Below are 25,084 nucleotides of genomic sequence, written 5' to 3'. Positions count from 1 at the left end.
CTAGGTGAACTGATCTCTGTCACTTGTCCAGGATATCTCCAGCCACTGTGCAATGAGTCTTACTGAGAGTTGATTCAGGAAAAATACTAATTGTGTGCTGCTGAGCTGCAGCTGACCCGTAGCAACCCAGGGTCCATGGGATTTTCAAGGAAATATATGAGCTGAGATGGTTTGCCAGGGCCTTTCTTTAGTTAGCTCCTGTTTTCCTTGGTGGCCTCCCATCTAAGTACTAGACCATGGCCAGCCCTGCTTCACTTTCAAGTTTGTTGAGATCAGGCTGGTTGTGACTAATGATGGTCCAAGAGCATGCATTTATTTATTATTTATTTGTTATTAAATTTCTAGCCCACTACTCTCCGGTCTTGTGAAATAGAAGTCTGAGAAATAGATCATAAAATTTGAGGAGAGACAGAGAGTGTATTATGAAAGCAGGAGACAAATCTAAAATGAGTTGTTCAAAAAATTGTACACAAGTGTACTGAAACATAGAAATAGAATAAGTTTTAAATGTAACATATTGATTATAAATGTCTATATATATTTAGAAGTGGTTTCTTATTAAGAGATATATAAACAGATTTTATTTCTGTACACTGATATATCACTTTGAATACATCCTATGAGTTATTTATTTTATTTATTTATCTTATTTATTTATATTTATATACCGCCCTCCCCCGAAGGCTCAGGGCGGTTTACAGAGAACAGGAAGCAGGTACATATAACATGAGGTAACACACATGACAACTGCAATAACAATACAGCAACAGTAACCCCAACATGATAACAGCAATAATAATATGATAGAACTTCAAAGGAGCCTCAATTCTTACTGGGACCCAGTGCATTAGGCAGATTAGTGGCGGTCATAATAGGAGGTGGGGGGCCTGAGGGCCAATTGGAAGTGATGGTCCGGGTATACTGGGCCCAGACCGTGTATGGCCTTAAAGGTGATAACCAAAACCTTAAGCCTGATCCGGAATTCAGCTGGGAGCCAGCGCAGCTGCTGAAGGATGGGCTGGATGTGGGACCTTCGAGGTGTTGCTGTGAGGACCCTGGCAGCCGCTTCCTGGACCAATTGCAGTTTCCAGATCAAGGTTAAGGGTAGGCCAGCGTAACCTTTCAGCCTATACATGGGCAAAGTCAAGAATGTGGTAATTAGGTCTTCTTGGGAGGGAGGGAGGGGTGAGCAATGGTGTAATCTTCTAGATGGTTCTAGTGAGAATGTACCTTCTTGGCCAGCTTGAAAGCCAGACTAGCATAGATCCAGAAACTGAAGCTTCCTCTGGGTATGCTAGCAACTGATCTGGGCCACTGGCTCAATCAGCTCCCCCCAAAATGTAAGATCTGAGATGGGGCAGTAGTTGGAAGGATTCTGCAGATCCAGAGATGGTTTCTTCACCCAGGGCTTAACCACTGCCTCCTTTTGCCCCCCCCCTCGAAGGTCCCCAAAATAAAAGACAAGTTCTTTATCTTCTGGAGAATATTGTAACACCCAGGTGGGTGCCACCTTCAGAAGCTCAGCAGAACACCTGCTGGTGAGTTAGGCAGATGGTACATCCGCCAGACAGACGAGTTTATATATTTATTTATATTTAAATTCATTAACTGCCACTGCTGTACAAAGCCAGATCATGACAGTTACATAAAAGCCCATAAAACAATAAATACAGTAATAGGCAGCCTAACTGCATCTATTCCCTCCCATCTTACCAGTCCAGACCCAGTACACAACTGCTCACCAATCTTGGAAGAAGCCTCCCCTGCCTAGATAGTCCGGCATATGGTGGACCTCTGGGGACCTCTAGTGGAGGGACCCAGATCTTCCTTAGCCTGAACTCAACTGAATGTGTGGAGGACCCTCAGCCATTCCAGGAGCTCATTCCAACAGGTCAGGGCCAGGAACGAGAAGGCCCTGGCTCTGGCCGAGGCCAGGCATACCTCCTGGGGACCAGGGACCAACAGCAGATTCAAACCCACAGAATGAAGAGACCTGCTAGGGGCATAAGCATATAAGCTTTTTCTCAGATATGTGGGGCCGAGACCGTGGAAGGCCTTAAAGGTAAGTACCAAAATGTTGAACTTCATCTGGTACCCAATTCATAGCCAAGGCAGCTAGCTCAGCAAAGGCTGGATGTGATTCCTCCAAGATGATCTTGTGGGGACCCTAGCAGCTGCATTTTGCATTTTGTTCTTAACTGAGTCCCACCCCAGACAACACATTCAATACCCAGGATCATCCTATAGGAGATAGCTTTCTGGATTAGTTTGGCCATACTTCCCCCCCTCTCCCAGGAGTGATGTAGGTAGGATCAAGAATTTTGGAGGGGCTAGTTCTTTTAGGGCAACAGTCTTGCTCTTCCTTACAAAGGCCGCAGTCACGCAGCCTGTGCTCAGGAAAATACAATTGCAAAATATTGGACTTAGTATGTAGTTATTTATTACTTATTTATTATTAATAGATGTGACGCTGCACAGCATCAGTGTTGGAGTCAAGTTAACACACTTTACCTCTCCTCCTGCAGCAATAGGAATGTTATAGAGGTTAGAAAGGGATCAAGAACATCAATATGTATGTCTCTAGACCCGTTCAAACCTCCTACTTTTTGGCTTTTTCATGGAACTGAAATAATGCCATAGTAGTGATATTATTCCGACTTCGCTCCCCAAGACTTTTCCTGGTTTCTAGCTCCCGACAATCCTAAATAGAAGCAGTCAGAAATATTCCATTCTATGCAAACCTTGAATTATGACCTAGAGAAAGTAACACAACATTTATGTTTCGGTTTATCAAACATTCCCTCGTATTTAGATTAGGCCTACAAATAATGACAATGCATTTGGGGAAAAATATACAACTCAGCAGTGCAGAGCTGGAGGCCAGGATGGAGAAGATCTCCACAGCCACCATCAGTTTCCCTTTGGTGCTGAGATAGCTTGGAACAAAGGAAAGCCAAACACTGCAAAAGACCAGCATGCTGAAGGTGATGAATTTAGCCTCATTGAAACTGTCGGGTAAGTTCCTGGCTAGAAAAGCGACGGTGAAACTCACCATGGCCAGAAAGCCCATGTAGCCCAAGACACAATAAAACATGGTCACGGACCCTTCATTACATTCCACAAGGATTTCTCCTGTAACTGAGTATGCATCCAAATCTGGGAAGGGGGGAGATGTTACTAGCCACACAATGCAAATGGTGGCTTGGACAATGGAGCAGAAAACAACAATGGAGGCCATCAAACGTTCCCCCATCCACTTCCTCAGCCTTGACCCTGGTGTGGTGGCCTTGAAAGCTAGAATCACAATGATAGTTTTGGCCAACACAGCAGAAATTGCCACGGAGAAGATAATACCAAAAGCTGGTTGTCTAAGGAGACATGTCACTTTGTGAGGCTGGCCAATGAAGAGCAAAGGACAAAGGAAGGAGAGCAGGAGAGAGATGAGGATTGTGTAGGTGAGGTTCCGGTTATTGGCTTTGACTATGGGAGTGTTCCAGTTTAGGATGAAGATCCTAAGCACCAAAGCTGTGATGATAGAAAAGGAGAAGGTAAAAATGGACAGACTGATCCCCAAAGGTTCTTCATAAGACAGGAAGCTTATAACTTTGGGCAGGCATGAGTTTTGCTTATGATTTGGATAATGATCTTCTGGACACTCAAAACATTCATCTGTATCTAAAAAATAAATGAATTTTTTAAACTGAGACAATCATTGGGGTGCTTTCTTCTCATGGAATTCCATCTACAATGTACCACTAATCAGAAATTGTAAAAGTTTGAAGATTAATATGAAAAATTAGAGGTCTCCAAACGGATGGTGTCTACTCATTCTTGATATCAAAATGCAAGGCTACTTCCTTGCTCTCTTGATCTACTTCTGTATTATTCTTTGAGTCAAACCAGGTATTGTGAACATTACTACCCACCTCACAACGATTGAATCTCACTGAATCATCTCACCAGCCATTAGCACCATTGAGATGTGAGTCAATCCATTTTGAAGAAAGTATGCTGGGGTAAGAACCACAATGCTTCTTACCCTTCTGGTTGGAAATCTTCCCAATGGGGCACGGGAGACAATCATAGCAGCAAAATGGCTTTCCTTCTTTCCCTCTCCTCCCATAACCAGGACTGCACTTGTTATTACACAAGGAAAGTGGAGGTGTCTGCCCAAAAGCATAAAAGGAGGATTTCATTGCATGTTTTTGAAGATTTTCTCAGCTTTTTTTTTCAGTGTTAGGAAAATTTTGCTTCTCAAAAGTTAAGTAGGGAATGGCAAAAGGAACAAATCTTGAAAAAACTATGCAAAAGATAGTTTGAACTTGCACATTCACTGGAGATACCCATACAAAAAAGGATCCTTGGAAAAAATACACACGTCCTCAAGATTTCATGCAACAGTATTTTCTTTTAAACTGATTCCACATTATTTTAGCACCATTTTCTAGATTTAGGTGTTACCAGTTAGTTTTCATTGATGTTTTTTCCCCCTGATTCTTCCTTGGCATGTTCCCCTTTAACATCTTATGTTCTAGCTTGGACATTGGTTTGGAAACTTACTAAATCTTCTGAAGTGGAGTTCCCTTTTGCAATGTTTGTCTACTGATTAAATCTCTGTGCAATCCTGAGATCCATAGTGAAAAAGGATTAGGGACATGAGTGAATGTTACAACTTTAAGGGAATTAGGTCTTGGAGTTATACCAGATTATCTCAGAGTTACAGTGGTGGACCCCAACATTGCAGGTGCTAGACTAAGCAACAAAACTGTTTGGGTGGCACAGGAAAGGGCAAAGCTGAGGGTAGTTGTCTCTCTAAGCTACTCTGACCTCTGAAATTTGGATAATTAAAGCAATAATTTTGATCTGGACTTCTTTTGTGGTCTTCCAGAAGAAGCAATCAGGGCACCCCAGCTAAACTCCCGATACCTGACAATATCAAAGCTAGTTTGGGCTTTTGAGACTTATGCATATGAACTCAGCAATGAGGTACACCATATGCAGGTTGTCGCTTCAGTGTCTTTCCTTGTATGATTGTGAGCCTGAGAATTATCCAAGGAACGGCTTTCATCTAATGCACAGCATTCAAACTCAGATATAAGTCACTTATATGAACCAACCAAACCACTTAATTGAAGAAAGGAAATGATAAATCCTAACATTGAATGATCCATACCTGGTTAAAGTTCTGAGGCCATACAGTAGCATCTTCATTAATGGTGAACACTTGTCTTCCATCTGTTTTGGGAATTATTTTCCCAACTTTAATTTGCAGGAAGGACTGGTTTGGGAATGTGACCCAGTTGAGGATATCATATCCAGCTATTAATTGTCCATTTTGATCAAAAGTGATTTTTTCCCCAGCACTGTTGTTAAAGGAGATGCCTCTCAGAATGTGGTGGAGCTGAGAAAGAAAGAATCAAAGAAGGAAAGAAATCATCAACTGAAGATTTCAACCAAGATATGCTTTTTGGACTCATAGAAAGGGATGCCAAAACCTCCCTTTTTCAAACTATACTGATCCCAAAACTTTTTCTATGGCATATCAGTATGGGGTATAGACCTCCCTGTAGGAATAGAGAGGCTGCAACCTGCCTTTCTTCATCAATTATTGGGTCTCCTTATATGCATTTGTGTCTCCACAATATACTTGGAGACTGGAGTCACCCAACTGGCCTCTCTAGCCTGGCTCCGTATCTTTAAATACTGGCTCCGCCTGAACTTTAGAGCCCAAGCTGGGAGCTTATGTTGTATGATAAGTTTCTATCACCCTGGTTCGTGAAGAGTAACATCAAACTACAGTCTTCAGGACTGTCTATTCAATGTTTGGAAAATCTTGAAGAGAACCAAGCTTACAACACCATCAGGCAATGAATCATGGACATTGACTATCAAAACACTATTGCCGGAGCATGCAAAACATGCTCTCCCATCTTTTTTGATATCTATCCCCCAGCAAGAAGGATCCCCTAGTACTTTACATCTTTAAAATCATCTTCCCTGAAGCAATTTTTTATGCTAGCAAGGCTAAACCTTCTACCAATGGCAGTGAGTAGAAGTCGATATGCTAAAATTCGAAATGCCAACAGACTCTGATCATGTCCCGCCAAGAAACCTGAGTCAGTGGAACACGTTCTCCTCCTCGGTGAGCAACACAACCAGTGGAGCATGTTCTCCTGTCCTTACACCTGCCTCCTTCTCCAGGGCTACCAGTCATTGGACGTCATGGCCTTTAAAAAATGGTAACGCGTGTGGAGCAAAGCATAGGTGGCTACGAATGTAGATGTTTAAAAACTTTAACAAATGCTATCTGTCTATGCTTCTGTGCATACACATTTCAATTAATAATTAGAAGTTTTTAAAAACAAAAAAATATATGGCCATTGCGGTACCTTTAAGCACCAACCAGATATGCCGGAAGGGGATTGGTTGCCTGCACTGAGTGACAGGCCTCTTCGAGGCACTTATAGAAATCGACAGGATATGCCGGGTGGGGATTGGTTTCCTACAGTGAGTGACAGGCCCCTGCAGGGCACGTGCCAGTGCATTGCTCCCTCTTCTTTCTTTTCCAACTGCTGCCGAGGAAGGCAAAATGCATGAAAAGGTGGCTGGAAAGGATGAGATGGCTTGAAGGTGAGGAGGGCAGGTGAGCCACAATATACTATTAAGCATTTCTGTGTAGGATACGTGCCGCTATTTTGACAAACGCGCTTAAAAGCCGTTACTATAGAAACCGTAATTGCACCCAAATGAAGAGTCTCATAGAGAAGCCAGTTAAGCATCGATATCCCTTCTACTAAACTGGATCCACATGGCACTGGATCCAGTACTAACAAACTAGCAGATGCAAAGGAAAATGCTGAAGATGCATCATTAAGGTATACTTCATTTATACCTTTCCTTTCCCCAAAACCTCTGGAATCAGCACCTACTAGTGTCCTCTACGTCAGGGGTAGTCAATCTGTGATCCTCCAGATGTCCATGGACTACAATTCCCAAGAGCCCCTGCCAGCATTTGCCAGCAGGGGATCATGGGAATTGTAGTCCATGGACATCTGGAGGACCACAGGTTGACTACCCCTGCCCTAGGTGACTGTTCCACAGAATAGAATCTATGGCTGAAAAGTATGAAGGAGTCAGTTTGCCAGATCCTAAACTGGTGTATTTGGATTGTTACCTGCCATGGCTGATTTATATGTACCCTTGACTTGTGTTTCCAATGGGATAAACGCATGTCATGCAAAGCATGTGCAATAGCATAGACTGCATTGTAGGTGCTGTAGCTGTGGCCGGTCATGCTCAATTCAAATACTGATCCTGGAAGCACTTCCAGTTTCTCCTCCCCTGTGCATATCTCCTCATCTGTGTTGTCTGCCGTGGTTTTGGAGAATAAACAGTTAAATGTCTGTTGCCAAAAATCCATGATGAAGCCATCTTGTTTATCTGAGGCTGGGGTTTTTCTCTGAAGGAATTTTCGAAATCCTACAAGCTCCTTGGAGTGACTGGCAAAGGATATAGCACCATGGAGGAAACCTATGTCCCAGTTCCTTTGTAAGGGCAGGGATGTGAACGCCATCTGGGCTGTCAGAATCCAGAGTTTACTTTTGGTCTTCATTGTTAGGCCCTCGAATTCTGAAAGGTGGAGCAATATTCTCAAAGTAATCATGCCATCGATTTCACCATATACAAGCACAGCATTGGCTGAGCTTCTCATGATAACGCTGCCTATTTTATCAACATGGTTTTTGGTTTCAGCAGACTGTGTGGAAAATGATAATATGGGGGTTTGCTCGATGAAATCAAAGCAGATGCCACTTTGGGCAAACATGGGCAGCACATTCTGAACAAATCTCTCTGCAAATTCTTTAATCTCATTTTGAGAGATCACTCCAATCCACGTCCACCTGAAATACATTAGTAAATTGAGAATCCCAACATGTTGAAGAGCTTCAGTTGGAAATGTCTGGTAGAAGAAAACGGCTTCGGCTCGGTCTGTTTTTGGAGCACAACCATATGTAAGCTAAAGAAATATAGGAAAGAGGTGAAAAAGCAAAAAGATTCCTAACATCTTTTGATTTTCTTGCTAAAAAAATCAAGGATTTTTCAACTAACAGTACTTAGCTTACTATTTCTAAACACATTTCTTTACATCTCAGATCACAAAACAAATCTTACAGGTCTACCAAATGCCTTTAATAAATCTATGGTACACCCACTTCGACTGGTTGTTCATTAGTCCATTTATCACTATGATGAATTGGACAAATTTAGATAGATTTTCACCCCTGAGTCATGATTTAACCTTTATAAAGAACAAAAGGTAGGTCTTTTGAATTTCACAAGGGTCACTCCAAACCAGAAACACAAACTTCTGATGTATTGATTTATTACTTACCTGTGGGATCTTGTAGGCAGATAGGATGGTGTCCATATGGACACAGGTATCAGACTGAGGTCCTCCAATGACTGCAGCTAGTTCATGCTGGGTATCACAGCGGTAGTTAGGGATGAATCTGCCCTTGGTGGAGGCAATTTCCATGGAGGACTGATAGGTCCGGCTAGCACTGAAATAGTCATTATAGATGTGGAAGCCCAGCGTGACATTGGGCAAAATCTGGGGATTTTCACCAATCTCTTGAACAGCAAACACCAAAGCCAGGATATGCTGGTAGATATGAGTGATTACTCTGCAATGGGAGATACATGCAGTGTCACTACATGCACTTTCAAATATGATACTTGCTGTGTTTTAATGTTTGGTGTTTTCAAAATGCTGCATAAAAGATGTTGCTTGAGATGAGTGAAGTTATTTCGATACGCAAAAGCAAACTTTTTCTAAAGAAGAAGAATGCTAATCTGGAAGACAGACACACCCATACTAATAGAAGTGTTTAAAGGGAGACGTGTCATTGACAAAACAGATTGAGATGTGTGTTGGATTGTTGAAGTAACATTAGCTTCTTTTGCATTTTAGACAAAGGCGATTGAGAAATTTACCTTTAGATGTAGGAAGAAAGGAATAGACATCCCTCCCAGCCTAGATGGCAAAAACCAACCCCCAGTATTAAGACTATTAGATGGGCAAGATATATTCTTTCGATTTAAAAAACAACCTCTTACATAAGGTCATCAAAGACATCATTAGAAGGATGCTTTTCAAAGTTTATTTGGCCGGACCACACGTAGATCTGAGAGAAAATGGCCCCAATCATGTGCTCTCCTGGCTGGTAATACTGGTGAAGAATAGGGAGAGGTTCATCGTCAATGGTGTCACAGTTAGCAATTTGCATTTTGGACAGTACATGAGGCAGGAGGATTAAGATCAATATCATGGTTACCACCCGCACACAGGGAGATCTCTCATTTAGATCCTGTTTCTGCATTAGGATCCACGTATCCCTGTGGTCTGCAGCCTGATGGGGAATGTCCAGTCTTGGAGAGTGAGCATACAGGATAATAAATGATCAAAAGAAAGAACAGTGGCCAGTTTAATGGAGGACAGTCTCTGCTCCTGAAAGACACAGTTCTACTGGAAAAGCGTCAGTTCTTTGTGATGTTGTTCATGATCTGGGGCACTCACTAGGGACAGAGAAGAAGTAGAAGTAATCATAGATGATTGGATAATTACAGGGAAGGACAGCTCTCACGTAACATTATATTTTCTCTGCAACTTTGACTGGAAAAATAACATAGTAATCATGTTGTAGAAGAAATATTGTCCAATCCTTCTCAGGAGGATAGCAAGAGAAAAATAGCATCATCTGTGTTTGAATTTCAACGTTTGGGTGGGCTGCCATGTTGGTCTGAAGTAGCAGAACAAACTGATTGTTACGGGTTTGGGGGGATATGTGGCTTTTGTCTAGTACCTTTAGTCTCTGATGTTTCACCAGTAATTCTGGCAACTAGAAAAGTAGGATACAGCAAGAGGCAATTGTTTTCTTTGCTACTTTATGGAGAGACTAGAAAATAAGCCCGCTGTAATCCAAATACAGCAGGCTCTAGGGAGGCTGTGGTGGCAGCGGGGCCAGAGCACGTACCCGAGGCCGGGTGTTGGCCATCTGGGGAGGCTGCAGCGAGTAATCCTGGCCCGCCCCCCGGCCTGTGGCTTACCGGAGTGCCTGTGCAAGGCAGGAAGTGGAGGCAGCCGGGCTGGAAGGCAGGAGAGAGCTGGTTGCTGGAGTCTGGAGCTGCTCAGCGTGGCTCCCTGGGTGCGGCTGGGGCAGCTTTGGCCGTCGGGTTGGCAGGGTCGGCGGAGGCGGCGCTCCAGCGCGAAGTTGAGGCTTCCGCATGCGGCTCCGTGGGACAGCGGGCAAGCGGAGCGTTGTGCGAGCGGCACGGCTCCTCTTGCGCGGCTTCGGTGTCAGGTGGGCGGGGTGGCCTGCGGCGAGCCCGGCTCCGTGGGACAGCGGGGAAGCAGAGCATTGTGCGGGCGGCGTGGCGCGGCGCCTCGTGCGCTGTTTCCGGACGCTTGGGCGTCAGGTGGGCGGGTTGGCCGGCGGCGCCGCTCCCCCACGGTACTCAGGCTGGAGGTCCCGGCTCCGTGCAGGCGGGGCGGGTGGCGGCTGCAGCGAGGCGGGGACATCTTGTGGCGGCGCAGGCTGCTCCCGGCTGCATGGGCCCGTTGTTGGTGGCGGCATCTGGGCCCTCCTGGTCTCGTGGGCAGGCTGCAACCTGCCCAATGGACGGCGAGCCAGGTAATGGCGCTTTTCGGCTGGGTTTTTTTGTTTTGTTTTTAATGTCGGTGGCTCCTCGGAGTTTTCTGTTGCCTCTCGGCGCGTCAGGCGGCAAAGAAGCAACTGCTCACAGTTGCTCGGGGCTGGGAATCGGAGGGACCAATCGGCAGGCGCTTCGCCTTCCGGTTGTCTGTCCGGAGGAAGGGTCCAATCCAGACCCTTCCTCATCCCGGACACATCCCGCCTCAGAACGCCTTACCATTTTATTTAGTCCGTGGCGCCCGTGGCGCCACGGGCGGTGTTAAGATTCCCAACTTGCCATGCATTACCTCTGAAAATTCCAGCCTGTCAAATGCTTCTGCCATTTGTTTTGATTCTGTTTGATGTGTAATCTGATTTGCTGCATAGATTCGGTGAGTCTATTACTCCCAGGTTCCTTCCCTTCCTTCTCTGTGTAGATCCAGAGAGTTTATCCTACCCAGCTTCCTTTCCCACTGTCTCCCTTTAACACCTGCCCCCCTCCCATCTTCCCTGTCTTTGGAATGCAGTGCCACAGCCTCAAGCCCCTTGCTATCTGCCTGGTGGGTTACCTTTCAAAATCTGCCACATTTCTCTGGTTTTTAAGGAAGAGGGTGTGGGCAGAGTAGTTAGATGCTGTGCTGCTTCTATTTCTCCCCAGTTCCAACAAGGGACCTGTTGGGTTAACTTTCTTGCATTGGAATAAACACATCTTAGAGCCTCTTGTGGCACAGAGTGGTAAGGCAGCTGTCTGAAAGCTTTGCCCATGAGGCTGGGAGTTCAATCCCAGCAGCCGGCTCAAGGTTGACTCAGCCTTCCATCCTTCCGAGGTCGGTGAAATGAGTACCCAGCTTGCTTGCTGGGGGGTAAACGGTAATGACTGGGGAAGGCACTGGCAAACCACCCCGTATTGAGTCTGCCATGAAAACGCTGGAGGGCGTCACCCCAAGGGTCAGACATGACCCGGTGCCTGCACAGGGGATACCTTTACCTTTACCTTTTATGCACCAAGTCAGAGACTGTGTTTTTTGGGCAACTGAAGAAACTTGACATTTCTCGGGAAAATACTGGATCATGGCCACAGAGCCCAGAAAACCCAAAGAACCATTTGTTTCTGGCCATCAATACCTTTGGGGATTCTGCAGGACAAATAAGACTCCAGTGCCAACTTTAAGAGCAACAAAGTATTATTCAAGATATTAGCTTTTGTGTGCAAGCTCACTTGTCTAGATAACTGAAGGAAATGAAATCTCCGAAGAAGTGTTCATGCACATGATAGCTTACATCTTGGATGCAGCTTTGTTGGTCTTAAAGCTGCCACTGGATGCAAAGTATGTTTTGTATTTCAATGTGTGATCCTGAGCAAAGCTATACCCATCTGTGACCACTGATTTCCCTACACTAAGAACCTATAATGTTGCTTCAGATTGCAGTGAGGGGTGGTCGTAGTCAATGGGCAACGGTGACAGTAGCCCTCAGCCCTACTTAGGGGGAACCCATGACTGTGTATTCCTGTGAGAGACGTTGAATTCTAAATAAGTAAACTCCTTGAAGAAAAGTTTATTTATTTGAAATGCAAGTATCTTTTACATTCAAGTCATAGTCAGAACTGATCACAAACTTGCACTAGAAATACAAGTACCTTTTATTTGTTTGTTTGTTTGTTTATTTATTATATTTATATACCGCCCTACTTGGAGGCTCAGGGCGGTTTGGTCTGTTTAGCCTGGAGAAAGACAACTAGGAGGTCATATGACAGCCATCTTCAGGTACTTGAAAGGCTGTCATGTAGAGGATGGAGCAGAGCTTCTTTCTGTTTCCCTAGGGGGTCGGACCAGAAGCAATGGGTTGAAATTAGTTCAAAATAATTTTCGGCTAAACATCCAGAAGTAGTTCCTGATGGAGCCGTTCCTCAGTGTAACAGGATTTCTTGGGAGGTGGTCGGTTCTCCTTGTTTGGTAGTTTTTAAACAGAGCCATCTGACAGGAACCAAGAGGATGAGTCCCATCAAACTCATATCCAAGACATCACTCTCAGGCTTCAGGTTGAAGCTTTAAGCAAAAGTCCTGTATTGAGGAAGTCAGCATTCTGAGTCCACACTTTGCATATGCTCACAGAAACAGTTTTTGACAGAGACACTGGATGGTCAACCTTAATACTAGGGCTGGGGGGAAAGGAGTCCTGGAGGTATTCCAGATTATCTTAGAGTTTCAGTGGTGGACCCCAACATTGCAGGTACTAGACTAAGCAAGTAAATTGTTTGGTTGGCACAGGAAAGGGCAAAGCTGAGGATAGCTGTCTCTGTAAGCTACTCTGACCTCTGAAATTTGGATAATTTCAGCAATAATTTTGATCTGGACTTCTTTTGTGGTCTCCCAGAAGAAGAAATCAGGGCACCCCAGGCTAAACTCCCAATACCTGACAAGATCAAAGCTAGTTTGGGCTTTTGAGACTTATGCATATGAACTCAGCAATGTGGTACACCATATGCAGGTTGTCGCTTCAATGTCTTTCTTTGTATGAGTGTGAGGCTGAGAATTATCCAAGGAACGGCTTTCATCTAATGCACAGAATTAAAACTCAAATACAAGTCACTGTATGAATTAACCAAACCACTTTACCTCTCCTCCTGCAGCATTAGGAATGTTATAGAAGTTAGAAAGGGATCAAGAACATCAATATGTTTGTCTCTAGACCCTTTCAAACCTCCTACTTTTTGGCTTTTTCATGGAACTGAAATAATGCCATACTAGTGATATTATTCCATTATGACCGTTCCCCAAGACTTTTCCTGGTTTCTAGCTCCCGACAACCCTAAATGGAAGCAGTAAGAAAAATTCCATTCTATGCAAACCTTGAATTATGACCTAGAGCACCAGAGAAAGTAACACAACATTTATGTTTCGGTTTATCAAACATTCCCTCCTATTTAGATCATGCCTACAAATAATGACAAAGCATTTGGGGAAAAATATACAACTCAGCAGTGCAGAGCTGGAGGCCAGGATGGAGAAGACCTCTACAGCCACCATCAATTTCCCTTTGGTGCTGAGATAGCTTGGAACAAAGGAAAGCCAAACACTGCAAAAGACCAGCATGCTGAAGGTGATGAATTTAGCCTCATTGAAACTGTCGGGTAAGTTCCTGGCTAGGAAAGCGACGGTGAAACTCACCATGGCCAGAAAGCCCATGTAGCCCAAGACACAATAAAACATGGTCACGGACCCTTCATTACATTCCACAAGGATTTCTCCTGTTACTGAGTATGCGTCCAAATCTGGGAAGGGGGGAGATGTTACTAGCCACACAATGCAAATGGTGGCTTGGACAATGGAACAGAAAACAACAATGGAGGCCGTCAAACGTTCCCCCATCCACTTCCTCAGCCTTGACCCCGGTGTGGTGGCCTTGAAAGCTAGAATCACAATGATAGTTTTGGCCAACACAGAAGAAATTGCCACGGAGAAGATAATACCAAAAGCTGGTTGTCTAAGGAGACATGTCACCTTGTGAGCTTGGCCAATGAAGAGCAAAGGACAAAGGAAGGAGAGCAGGAGAGAGATGAGGATCGTGTAGGTGAGGTTTCGGTTATTGGCTTTGACTATGGGAGTGTTCCAGTTTAGGATGAAGATCCTAAGCACCAAAGCTGTGATGATAGAAAAGGAGAGGGTAAAAATAGTGAGACTGATCCCCAAAGGTTCTTCATAAGACAGGAAACTTATAACTTTGGGCAGGCATGAGTTTTGCTCATGGTTTGGATAATGATCTTCTGGACACTCAAAACAGTCATCTGTATCTAAAAAATAAATGAATTATTTAAATTGAGACAATCATTGGGGTGCTTTCTTCTCATGGAATTCCATCTACAATGTACTACTAATCAGAAATTGTAAAAGTTTGAAGATTAATGTGAAAAATTAGAGGTCTCCAAACGGATGGTGTCTACTCATTTTTGATATCAAAATGCAAGGCTACTTCCATGCTCTCTTGATCTACTTCTGTGTTATTCTTTGAGTCAAACCAGGTATTGTGAACATTACTACCCACCTCACAACGATTGAATCTCACTGAATCATCTCACCAGCAATTAGCAACATTGTGATGTGAGTCAATCCATTTTGAAGAATGTATGCTGTATTAACCACAATGCTTCTTACCCTTCTGGTTGGAAATCTTCCCAATGGGGCACGGGAGACAATCATAGCAGCAAAATGGCTTTCCTTCTTTTTCTCTCCTCCCATAACCAGGACTGCACTTGTTATTACACAAGGAAAGTGGAGGTGTCTGTCCAAAAGCATAAAAGGAGGATTTCATTGCATGTTTTTGACCATTTTATCAGCTTTTTCTTTTCAGTGTTAGGTAAATTGTGCTTCTCAAAAGTTAAATAGGGAATGGCATAAGGAACAAATCTTGACAAAACTATGCAAAAGATAGTTTGAACTAGCACATTTACACGAGATGCCCATACAAAAAAGGATCCTTGGAAAAAATGCACACGTACTCAAGACTTCATACAGCACTATATTTTTGAAACTGATTCCACATTACTTCAGCACCATTTTCTAGATTTAGGTGCTACCAGTTAGTTTTCATTGATGTGTTTTTTTTCCTGATTCTTCCTTGGCATGTTCCCCTTTAACATCTTAAGTTCTAGCTTGGACATTGGTTTGGAACTTACTAAATCTTCTGAAGTGGAGTTCCCTTTTGTAATGTTTGTCTACTGATTATATCTCTGTGCAATCCTGAGGTCCATAGTGAAAAAGGATTAGGGACATCAGTGAATGTTACAACTTTAAGGGAATTCCGTCTTGGAGTTATACCAGATTATCTCAGAGTTTCAGTGGTGGACCCCAACATTGTAGGTGCTAGACTAAGCAACAAAACTGTTCGGTTGGCACAGGAAAGGGCAAAGCTGAGGGTTGTTGTCTCTGTAAGCTACTCTGCCCTCTGAAATTTGGATAATTTCAGCAATAATTTTGATCTGGACTTGTTTTGGGGTCTTCCAGAAGACGCAATCAGGGCACCCCAGGCTAAACTCCCGATACCTGACAAGATCAAAGCTTTTGGGACTTATGCATATGAACTCAGCAATAAGGTATACCATATGCAGGTTGTCGCTTCAATGTCTTTCTTTGTATGAGTGTGAGGCTGAGAATTATCCAAGGAACGGCTTTCATCTAATGCAGTGGTCCCCAACCTTTTTATCACCGGGGACCACTCAACACTGGGGACCACTCACCAGGGACCACTCAACGGCTTTTTCAGAGGCCCAGTGGGGGGGGGGAAGTTTACTCCTTTACTCTGAACCACTGCCCTAATGCTCTCTGATCGCTATGGTAATGTTCAAACACCCCTTCAAAATAAGATACAGACACGCCACAACAATGAACATAAGGAACATTTTATTTTCATGGAAATTTTAACTCATGACAATGACAAATCAATGGGAACCCTGAGCTTGTTTCTCTGCAACGAGATAGTCCCATCTGGGAGTGATGGGAGACAATGACACCCGATGTGTGTTGTAAAGGGCCGGGGGGGATGAAGTAAAGGGCCGGGGTGGGTGGAGAAGGCGTCCTTCGGGGCCCACTTCCAATTAGTCAAAGGACCACATGTGGTCCGTCGCCCGCAGGTTGGGGATCGCTAATCTAATGCACAGAATTCAAACTCAGATAAAAGTCACTGTATGAACCACTTAACTGAAGAAAGGAAATAATAAATCCTAACATTAAATGATCCATACCTGGTTAAAGTTCTGAGGCCATACAGTAGCATCTTCATTAATGGTGAACACTTCTCTTGCGTCTGTTTTGGGAATTATGTTCCCAACTTTGATTTGCAGGAAGGACTGGTTTGGGAATGTGACCCAGTTGAGAATATCATATCCAGCTATTAATTGCCCATTTGTATCAAAAGTGATTTTTTCCCCAGCACTGTTGTTAAAGGAGATGCCTCTCAGAATGTGGTGGAGCTGAGAAAGAAAGAATCAATGAATGAAAGAAATGATGAATTTAATATTTCAACCAACATGTACTGTTTTTGACTCATAGAAAGCATTCTGCATGGCTATAACTTGAGTATTAGCAATAGCTGTTAAGACAAAGAAATTGCTTAGATAGTGACATTTTCTATCTTTTCTACAATTACATTTCACAAATAGTTCATATTGGATCTCATGGCTTTTTCAACCCTCAGCAAGTATCCTATGTATGCACACTTTTTGATGGTAGAAAGGAGACCTATCTCAAACAGAAGAAGTCTTTCTCCATTCAAAAAATAAATTGTTTCCCTTTAATTGATTCATTCTGCCATGGAAAATGACTTGTGGTGAAGAGGAAAATGTAGGGTTACATCTAACAGTTCAATGCTACAAACTGTGATAGGCTCCTGTAGCACAGGAGGCCTTCTATGGATGCTAGTTTAAGGGTACGAAAAGTTAATCCCAGAGCCAAAAACTTAGGGCTTTTCCTCATGTGAGGAATGTAGCTATATAGCCTCTGAAGGCAGGCTGCACATGCCAGGCCCCTATATCAGGGGTAGTCAACCTGTGGTCTTCCAGATGTCCATGGACTACAGTTCCCATGAATCTCATGGGAATTGTAGTCCATGAACATCTGGAGGACCACAGGTTGACTACCCCTGCTCTATATGACGTCGCCTACCTCTGGTGGCTGGCTCGCCATTTCCTCCATGATGGGATTCCTCCGCATCTTTGGGACTCACAGAAAGTGGATTCTCCACCCTAAAATGTGCCTTAAACCTGCAAACCTCCAGCCTGCTACCAATCGAAAGGACGTTCAGAGGGTGAAATTTGTTATAGTCCACCTAGCTTTGTCCTGCCCTTACACCCACCTCCCTCTCCAGCGTTACCGGGCATGGGAGGTCATGTCTTTAAAAAAATGGTAATGCGTGTGGAGCAACACATAGGCAGCTACGGATGCAGGTGTTTAAAAACTTTAAGAAATGCTATGCGTCTATGCTTCCGTGCATACACATTGCAATGAATAATTAGTAGTTTTTAAAAACAACATTTATGGCCATTGCGGTACCTTTTAAGCACCAACCAGATATGCCGGAAGGGGATTGGTTGCCTGCACTGAGTGACAGGCCTCTTCGAGGTACTTATAGAAATCGACAGGATATGCCGGCTGGGGATTGGTTTCCTACAGTGAGTGACAAGCCCCTGCAAGGCACGTGCCAGTGCATTGCTCCCTCTTCTTTCTTTTCCAACTGCTGCCGAGGAAGGCAAAATGCATGAAAAGGTGGCTGGAAAGGACGAGATGGCTTGAAGGTGAGGTGGGCAGGTGAGCTACAATATACTATTAAGCATTTCTGTGTAGGATACGTGCCATTATTTTGACAAACGTGCTTAAAAGCCCTTATAGAAGCAATAACTGCACCCAGTGAAGTGTCTCATAGAGAAGCCAGTTAAGCACCAATATCACTTCTATTAAACTAGATCCACATTGCATTGGATATTATACTAACAAACTAGCAGATGCAAAGGAAAATGCTGAAGATGCATCATTAAGGTATACTTCATTTATACCATTCCTTTTCCCAAAACCTCTGGAATCAGCACCCATTGGTGATCTCTAGGTCAGGGGTAGTCAACCTGTGATCCTCCAGATGTCCATGGACTACAATTCCCAAGAGCCCCTGCCAGCATTTGCCAGCAGGGGATCATGGGAATTGTAGTCCATGGACATCTGGACAACCACAGGTTGACTACCTAGGCTCTAGGTGACCGTTCCATAGAGTAGAATCTATGGCTGAAAAATATGAGGGAGTCAGATTGCCAGATCCTAAACTGGTGTATTTGGATTGTTACCTGCCATGGCTGATTTATATGTACCCTTGACTTGTGTTTCCAATGGGATAAACGCATGTCATGCAAAGCATGTGCAATAGCATAGACTGCATTGTAGGTGCTGTAGCTGTGGCCGGTCATGCTCAATTCAAATACTGATCCTGGAAGCACTTCCAGTTTCTCCTCCCCTGTGCATATCTTCTCATCTGTGTTGTCTGCCATGGTTTTGGAGAATAAACAGTTAAATGTCTGTTGCCAAAAATCCATGATAAAGCCATCTTGTTTATCTGAGGCTGGGGTTTTTCTCTGAAGGAATTTTCGAAATCCTACAATCTCCCTGGAGTGACTGGCAAAGGATATAGCACCATGGAGGAAACCTATGTCCCAGTTCCTTTGTAAGGGCAGGGATGTGAACGCCATCTGGGCTGTCAGAATCCAGAGTTTACTTTTGGTCTTCATTGTTAGGCCCTCAAATTCTGAAAGGTGGAGCAATATTCTTAAAAGAATCATGGTATCGATTTCACCATATACAAGCACAGCATTGGCTGAGCTTCTCATGATAACGCTGCCTATTTTATCAACATGGTTTTTGGTTTCAGCAGACTGTGTGGAAAATGATAATATGGGGGTTTGCTCGATGAAATCAAAGCAGATGCCGCTTTGGGCAAACATGGGCAGCACATTCTGAACAAATCTCTCTGCAAATTCTTTAATCTCATTTTGAGAGATCACTCCAATCCACGTCCACCTGAAATACATTAGTAAATTGAGAATCCCAACATGTTGAAGAGCTTCAGTTGGAAATGTCTGGTAGAAGAAAACGGCTTCGGCTCGGTCTGTTTTTGGAGCACAACCATATGTAAGCTAAAGAAATATAGGAAAGAGATGAAAAAGCAAAAAGATTCCTAACATCTTTTGATTTTCTTGCTAAAAAAATCAAGGCTTTTCCAACTAACTGTACTTAGCTTGCTATTTCTAAACACATTTCTTTACATCTCAGATCACAAAACAAATCTTACAGGTCTACAAAATGCCTTTAATAAATCTATGGTACACCCGCTTTGACTGGAACATTGGTTGTTCGTTAGTCCATTTATCACTATGATGAATTGGACAAATTTAGATAGATTTTCACCCTTGAGTCATGACTTAACCTTTATAAAGAACACAAGGTAGGTCTTTTGAATTTCACAAGGGTCACTCCAACCCAGAAACACAAACTTCAGGTGTATTGGCTTATAGCATACCTGTGGGATCTTGTAGGCAGATAGCATGGTGTCCATATGGATACAGGTTTCAGACTGAGGTCCTCCAATGACTGCAACTAGTTCATGCTGGGTATCACAGCGGTAGTTAGGGATGAATCTGCCCTTGGTGGAGGCAATTTCCATGGAGGACTGATAGGTCTTGCTTGCACTGAAATAGTCACTATAGATGTGGAAGCCCAGCGTGACATTGGGCAAAATCTGGGGATTTTCACCAATCTCCTGAACAGCAAACACCAAGGCCAGGATATGCTGGTAGATATGAGTGATTACTCTGCAATGGGAGATACATGCAGTGTCACTACATACACTTACAGATACGATAATTGCTGTGTTTTAATGTTTGGTGTTTTCAAAATATGTTGCATTAAAGATGTTGCTTGAGATGAGTAAAGTTATATTGATACGCAAAAGCAAACTTTTTCTAAAGAAGAGGAATGCTAATCTGGAAGACAGACACACCCTTACTAACAGAAGCGTTTAAAGGGAAATGTGTCATTGACAAAACAGATTGAGATGTGTGTTGGATTGTTGAAGTAGCATTAACTTCTTTTGCATTTTAGACAAAGGCGAATGAGAAATTTACCTTTAGATGAGGATAGATGAACCAAGGGACATGTAAGTTGTCCTCTTGTAGGAAGAAAGGAATAGACATCCCTCCCAGCCTAGATGGCAAAAACCAACCCCCAGTATTAAGACTATTAGGTGAGCAAGATATATTATTTCGATTTAAAAAACAACCTCTTACATAAGTTCATCAAAGACATCATTAGAAGGACGCTTTTCAAAGATTATCTGGCCGGACCACACGTAGATCTGAGAGAAAATGGCCCCAATCATGTGCTCTCCCGGCTGGTAATACTGGTGAAGAATAGGGAGAGGGTCTTCGCCAATGGTGTCACAGTTAGCAATCTGCATCTTGGACAGTACATGAGGCAGGAGGATTAAGATCAACATCATGGTTACCACCAGCACACAGGGACATCTCTCATTTAGATCCTGATCCTGCATTAGGATCCACGTATCCCTGTGTTCTGCAGCCTGATGGGGAATGTCCAGTCTTGGAGAGTGGGCATACAGGATAATAAAAGATCAAAAGAAAGAACAGTGGCCAGTTTAATGGAGGACAGTCTCTGCTCCTGAAAGACACAGTTCTATTGGAAAAGCGTCAGTTCTTTGTGATATTGTTCATGATCTGGGGCACTCACTGGGGACAGAGAAGAAGTAGAAGTAATCATAGATGATTGGATAATTACAGGGAAGGACAGCTCTCACGTAACATTATATTTTCTTTGCAATTTTGACTGGAAAAATAACATAGTAGTCATGTTGTAGAAGAAATATTGTCCAATCCTTCTCAGGAGGATAGCAAGAGAAAAATAGCATCATCTGTGTTTGAATTTCAAAGTTTGGGTGGGCTGCCATGTTGGTCTGAAGTAGCAGAACAAACTGATTGTTATGGGTTTGGGTGGATATGTGGCTTTTGTCTAGTACTTTTAGTCCCTGATGTTTCACCAGTAATTCTGGCAACTAGAAAAGTAGGATACAGCAAGAGGCAAATGTTTTCTGTGGTACTTTGACATGGAGAGATTCCCAACTTGCCATGCATCACCTCTGAAAATTCCAGCCTGTCAAATTCTTCTGCCATTTGTTTTGATTCTGTTTGATGTGTAATCTGATTTGCTGCATAGATTCAGTGAGTGTATTACTCCCAGGTACCTTCCCTTCCTTCTCTATGTAGATCCAGAGAGTTTATCCTACCCAGCTTCCTTTCCCACTTTCTCCCTTTCACACCTGCCCCCCTCCCATCTTCCCTGTCTTCGGAATGCAGTGCCACGGCCTCGAGCCCCTTGCTATCTGCCTGGTCGGTTACCTTTCAAAATCTGCCACATTTCTCTGGTTCTTAAGGAAGAGGGTGTGGGCAGAGTAGTTAGATGCTGTGCTGCTTCTATTGCTCCCCAGTTCCAACAAGGGACCTGTTGGGTTAACTTTCTTGCATTGGAATAAACACATCTTATGCACCAAGTCAGAGACTGTGTTTTTTGGGCAACTGAAGAAACTTGACATTTCTCGGGAAACTACTGGATAATGGCCACAGAGCCCAGAAAACCCACAACAACCATTTGTTTCTGGCCATCAATACCTTTGGGGATTCTGCAGTACAAATAAGACTCCAGTGCCAACTTTAAGACCAACGAAGTATTATTCAAGATATTATCTTTTGTGTGCAAGCTCACTTCTTGAGATAACTGAAGAAAATGAAATCTCCGAAGAAGTGTTTATGCACATGCCAGCTTACATCTTGTATATAGCTTTGTTGGTCTTAAAGCTGCCACTGGATGCAAAGTATGTTTTGTATTTCAATGTGTGATCCTGAGCAAAGCTATACCCATCTGTGACCACTGATTTCCCTACACTAAGAACCTATAATGTTGCTTCAGATTGCAGCGAGGGGTGGTCGTAGTCAATGGGCAACGGTGACAGTAGCCCTCAGCCCTACTTAGGGGGAACCCATGACTGTGTATTCCTGTGAGGGACACTGAATTCTAAATAAGTAAACTCCTTGAAGAAAAGTTTATTTATTTGAAATGCAAGTATCTTTTACATTCAAGTCATAGTCAGAACTGATCACAATGGTTAGGGTAATTGATAAAGGTACTTGCACTAGAAATACAAGTACCTTTTATTTGTTTGTTTGTTAGTTTATTTATTATATTTATATACCGCCCTCCCACAAGAGCCTCTTGTGGCGCAGGGTGGTAAGGCAGCAATCATGCAGTCTGAAAGCTCTGCCCATGAGGCTGGGAGTTCGATCCCAGCAGCCGGCTCAAGGTCGACTCAGTCTTCCATCCTTCCGAGGTCGGTAAAATGAGTACCCAGCTTGCTGGGGGGTAAATGGTAATGACTGGGGAAGGCACTGGCAAACCACCCTGTATTGAGTCTGCCATGAAAACGCTGGAGGGCGTCACCCCAAGGGTCAGACATGACTCGGTGCTTGCACAGGGGCTACTTTTACCTTTACCTTTTTACCGCCCTCCCTGGAGGCTCAGGGCGGTTTACACGGAACATAAGAACTGTACATGAAACAGTCTATAACATATGAATAACCTTACCATAATATTAATAACTAATAGTTGTAACCATATAACAATATAACAGTATAAACAATATAAACAATGCAACAGTGTAACAGTGCAAAGAGGTCCAGAGTATTCTGGTGGAGTTCTGAGGGGGGGGGAGCAGGGGCCCTTCAGTCCCTGTTGGTTATGTCTCGTCTCAACCAAATGCCTGGCAGAAGAGCTCCTTTTTGCAGGCAGGCCCTGCAGAACTTTGAAATCATAGTAAGAACTGATTCACAAGGGATAGGATAATTGATAAAGGGGCTCCGCCTCCCTTGGGAACTCAAACCAAGCACAGTTCAAAGGAGTCATAACTATGAGATAACAGGTTGGGCTTCAAGGGCCAGGAAGACTTAGGTAAACTAGAGGGCACTAAAAGGGATGGGGTGAGGAATGTATGTGGAGGATTGGATGCGTCAAATATAACACCAGGAAATCAACCTTGGGGTGTCAAGCAAAGGCATCTGGATTACATCAGGCCACAATCTGGATTACATCAGGCTATCTAACTACTCTAACTTAAAGCAAAATATAATCATGGCAGAAACAAATGAGGGTTTCTGACAATACATGCCCTCCCAGGGGGGGGGAGGGGAAAGAAGGGCAGGCTCCTGTGTACACTCATTTTTGCTAATTCCAAGGCCAGGATGTGCTGCTAAGTTTCTTGCTCCTCTAAATATCAGCCATCATATAGCCATTAGCTGTAGCCATTATATATATTGCAAGAACACTTCCGGAGGATTCAGCCTTGTGAATAACATTAAACTTCCTTCTAAAATGACCAGCCTAAGATTGCTGTGCAAGTTTAGCAGAGTTAAGCATACATATTGTGTGTGTGTGTGTGTAGATATATGAATTGTTTCTTTTCCCAATAACTTTAAAATCCCACCAGTGTGGGGGTTCTACAAAAAGCATCAACAAACAACTGTATTGCATATAAATTATTTACAAATTGTATAATAAGACAGGACAAAGTTGCATGAGGAAAAGACTGAAGGAGCTTGGTCTGTTTAGCCTGGAGAAAGATAACTAAGAGGTCATATGACAGCCATCTTCAGGTACTTGAAAGGCTGTCATGTAGAGGATGGAGCAGAGCTTCTTTCTGTTTCCCCAGTGGGTCAGACCAGAACCAATGGGTTGAAATTAGTTCAAAATAATTTTCGGCTAAACATCCAGAAGAAGTTCCTGATGGAGCCGTTCCTCAGTGTAACAGGATTTCTTGGGAGGTGGTGGGTTCTCCTTGCTTGGTAGTTTTTAAATAGAGCTATCTGACAGGAACCAAGAGGATGAGACCCAGCAAACTCACATCCAAGACATCACTCTCGGGCTTCAGGTTGAAGCTTTAAGCAAAAGTCCTGTATTGAGGAAGTCAGCATTCTGAGTCCACACTTTGCATATGCTCACAGAAACAGTTTTTGATAACCGGATGGTCAACCTTAATACTAGGGCGGTGGGAAAATGGCAATAAACTACTTGGGAAAGAACTGTGCATTCACACCGGAAAACAAGATTCACAAAAGCCTTTGATATCCTTGGACAGAAGGAAGGTGCAAAGGTGCTTTCCTGTAGCTGTTATTTAGCCTAGCTGAAGGAAGTAACCTTGAAAGAACGGAGAGGCACTGGAGCCAAATGAGTCTTTGAAATGGATAGCTGAGGGGAGGGGAAGGGAGGGGGGAAGTGCTCCTGGGCTCGAGTGTGATGCCAGAGTGGGGCAGGAGCTTCCGGGAGGTTTTGGAAATTAGCAGTCTAAGAAGAGGATGAGTGGGGCAGGAACCAGGGGTTCATGACACCATCTGACAGAATTTTCTGGCTTCCAGATCTTGACAACACTAGATGGAAGCAGTCAGAAAAAATCCTACTCTATGCAAACCTTGAATTATGACCTAAAGCACCAGAGATAGAAACACAACATTTATATCTTTTGGTTTATGTATAGGAGAAAATCTTCTGGACAAATATTGCCATCTTTCCTTCCCTCTCCAGACTGATGTAGGTAGGATCAAGAACCTTGGAGGGGCCAGTTCTTTTAGTGCAACCATCCAACCTTACCATAGCCTGGTCACAATCTCTCATGCCACGTCAACACTGGGTTCTGCAAAATAGGATTGCAGCATCATGGTCTTATTATTTATATATATACGTGACATTGCACAGTATCAGTATTGGAGCTGGATTAACACACTTTGCCTCTCGTCTTACATC

The 25,084-nt window shown here is 43.5% G+C and overlaps 2 protein-coding genes across 2 annotated transcripts; both read right to left on the bottom strand.

The window, feature by feature from the left end:
- Positions 1-2,731: 2,731 nt before the first annotated feature.
- On the bottom strand, positions 2,732-9,329 carry LOC143825513 (vomeronasal type-2 receptor 26-like). Its single transcript, XM_077313539.1, has 6 exons — positions 9,118-9,329; positions 8,393-8,684; positions 7,175-8,017; positions 5,174-5,401; positions 4,040-4,166; positions 2,732-3,675 (listed from the first exon to the last, which is right to left on the bottom strand). The coding sequence occupies exons 1-6, from the start codon at positions 9,327-9,329 to the stop codon at positions 2,732-2,734; spliced, it is 2,646 nt and encodes an 881-aa protein (XP_077169654.1).
- A 4,226-nt stretch (positions 9,330-13,555) lies between these two features.
- LOC143825512 (vomeronasal type-2 receptor 26-like) lies at positions 13,556-20,723 on the bottom strand. The gene is made up of 6 exons (XM_077313538.1): positions 20,512-20,723; positions 19,746-19,926; positions 18,520-19,362; positions 16,432-16,659; positions 14,846-14,972; positions 13,556-14,484 (listed from the first exon to the last, which is right to left on the bottom strand). The coding sequence occupies exons 1-6, from the start codon at positions 20,721-20,723 to the stop codon at positions 13,556-13,558; spliced, it is 2,520 nt and encodes an 839-aa protein (XP_077169653.1).
- Between the last annotated feature and the right edge of the window lie 4,361 nt (positions 20,724-25,084).

The sequence above is a fragment of the Paroedura picta genome, chromosome 16, assembly GCF_049243985.1.
Source record: "Paroedura picta isolate Pp20150507F chromosome 16, Ppicta_v3.0, whole genome shotgun sequence".
NCBI lineage: Eukaryota > Metazoa > Chordata > Lepidosauria > Squamata > Gekkonidae > Paroedura > Paroedura picta.
The sequence above is the reverse complement of the archived record's forward strand: the minus strand, read 5'-3'. Positions and strand labels throughout refer to the sequence as shown.

Excerpts from the sequence above, each read along its gene's own strand:
- LOC143825513 (XM_077313539.1), bottom strand. The coding sequence starts at position 9,329 with ATGATATTGATCTTAATCCTCCTGCCTCATGTACTGTCCAAAATGCAA. Across the intron at positions 5,402-7,174 it reads ATATAAATCAGCCATGGCAG|CTCCACCACATTCTGAGAGG; the intron begins GTAACAATCCAA and ends TTTCTTTCTCAG. Across the intron at positions 4,167-5,173 it reads GGCCTCAGAACTTTAACCAG|ACACCTCCACTTTCCTTGTG; the intron begins GTATGGATCATT and ends GCTTTTGGGCAG.
- LOC143825512 (XM_077313538.1), bottom strand. The coding sequence starts at position 20,723 with ATGATGTTGATCTTAATCCTCCTGCCTCATGTACTGTCCAAGATGCAG. Across the intron at positions 19,927-20,511 it reads GATGTCTTTGATGAACTTAT|TGACTATTTCAGTGCAAGCA; the intron begins GTAAGAGGTTGT and ends CCACATCTATAG. Across the intron at positions 16,660-18,519 it reads ATATAAATCAGCCATGGCAG|CTCCACCACATTCTGAGAGG; the intron begins GTAACAATCCAA and ends TTTCTTTCTCAG.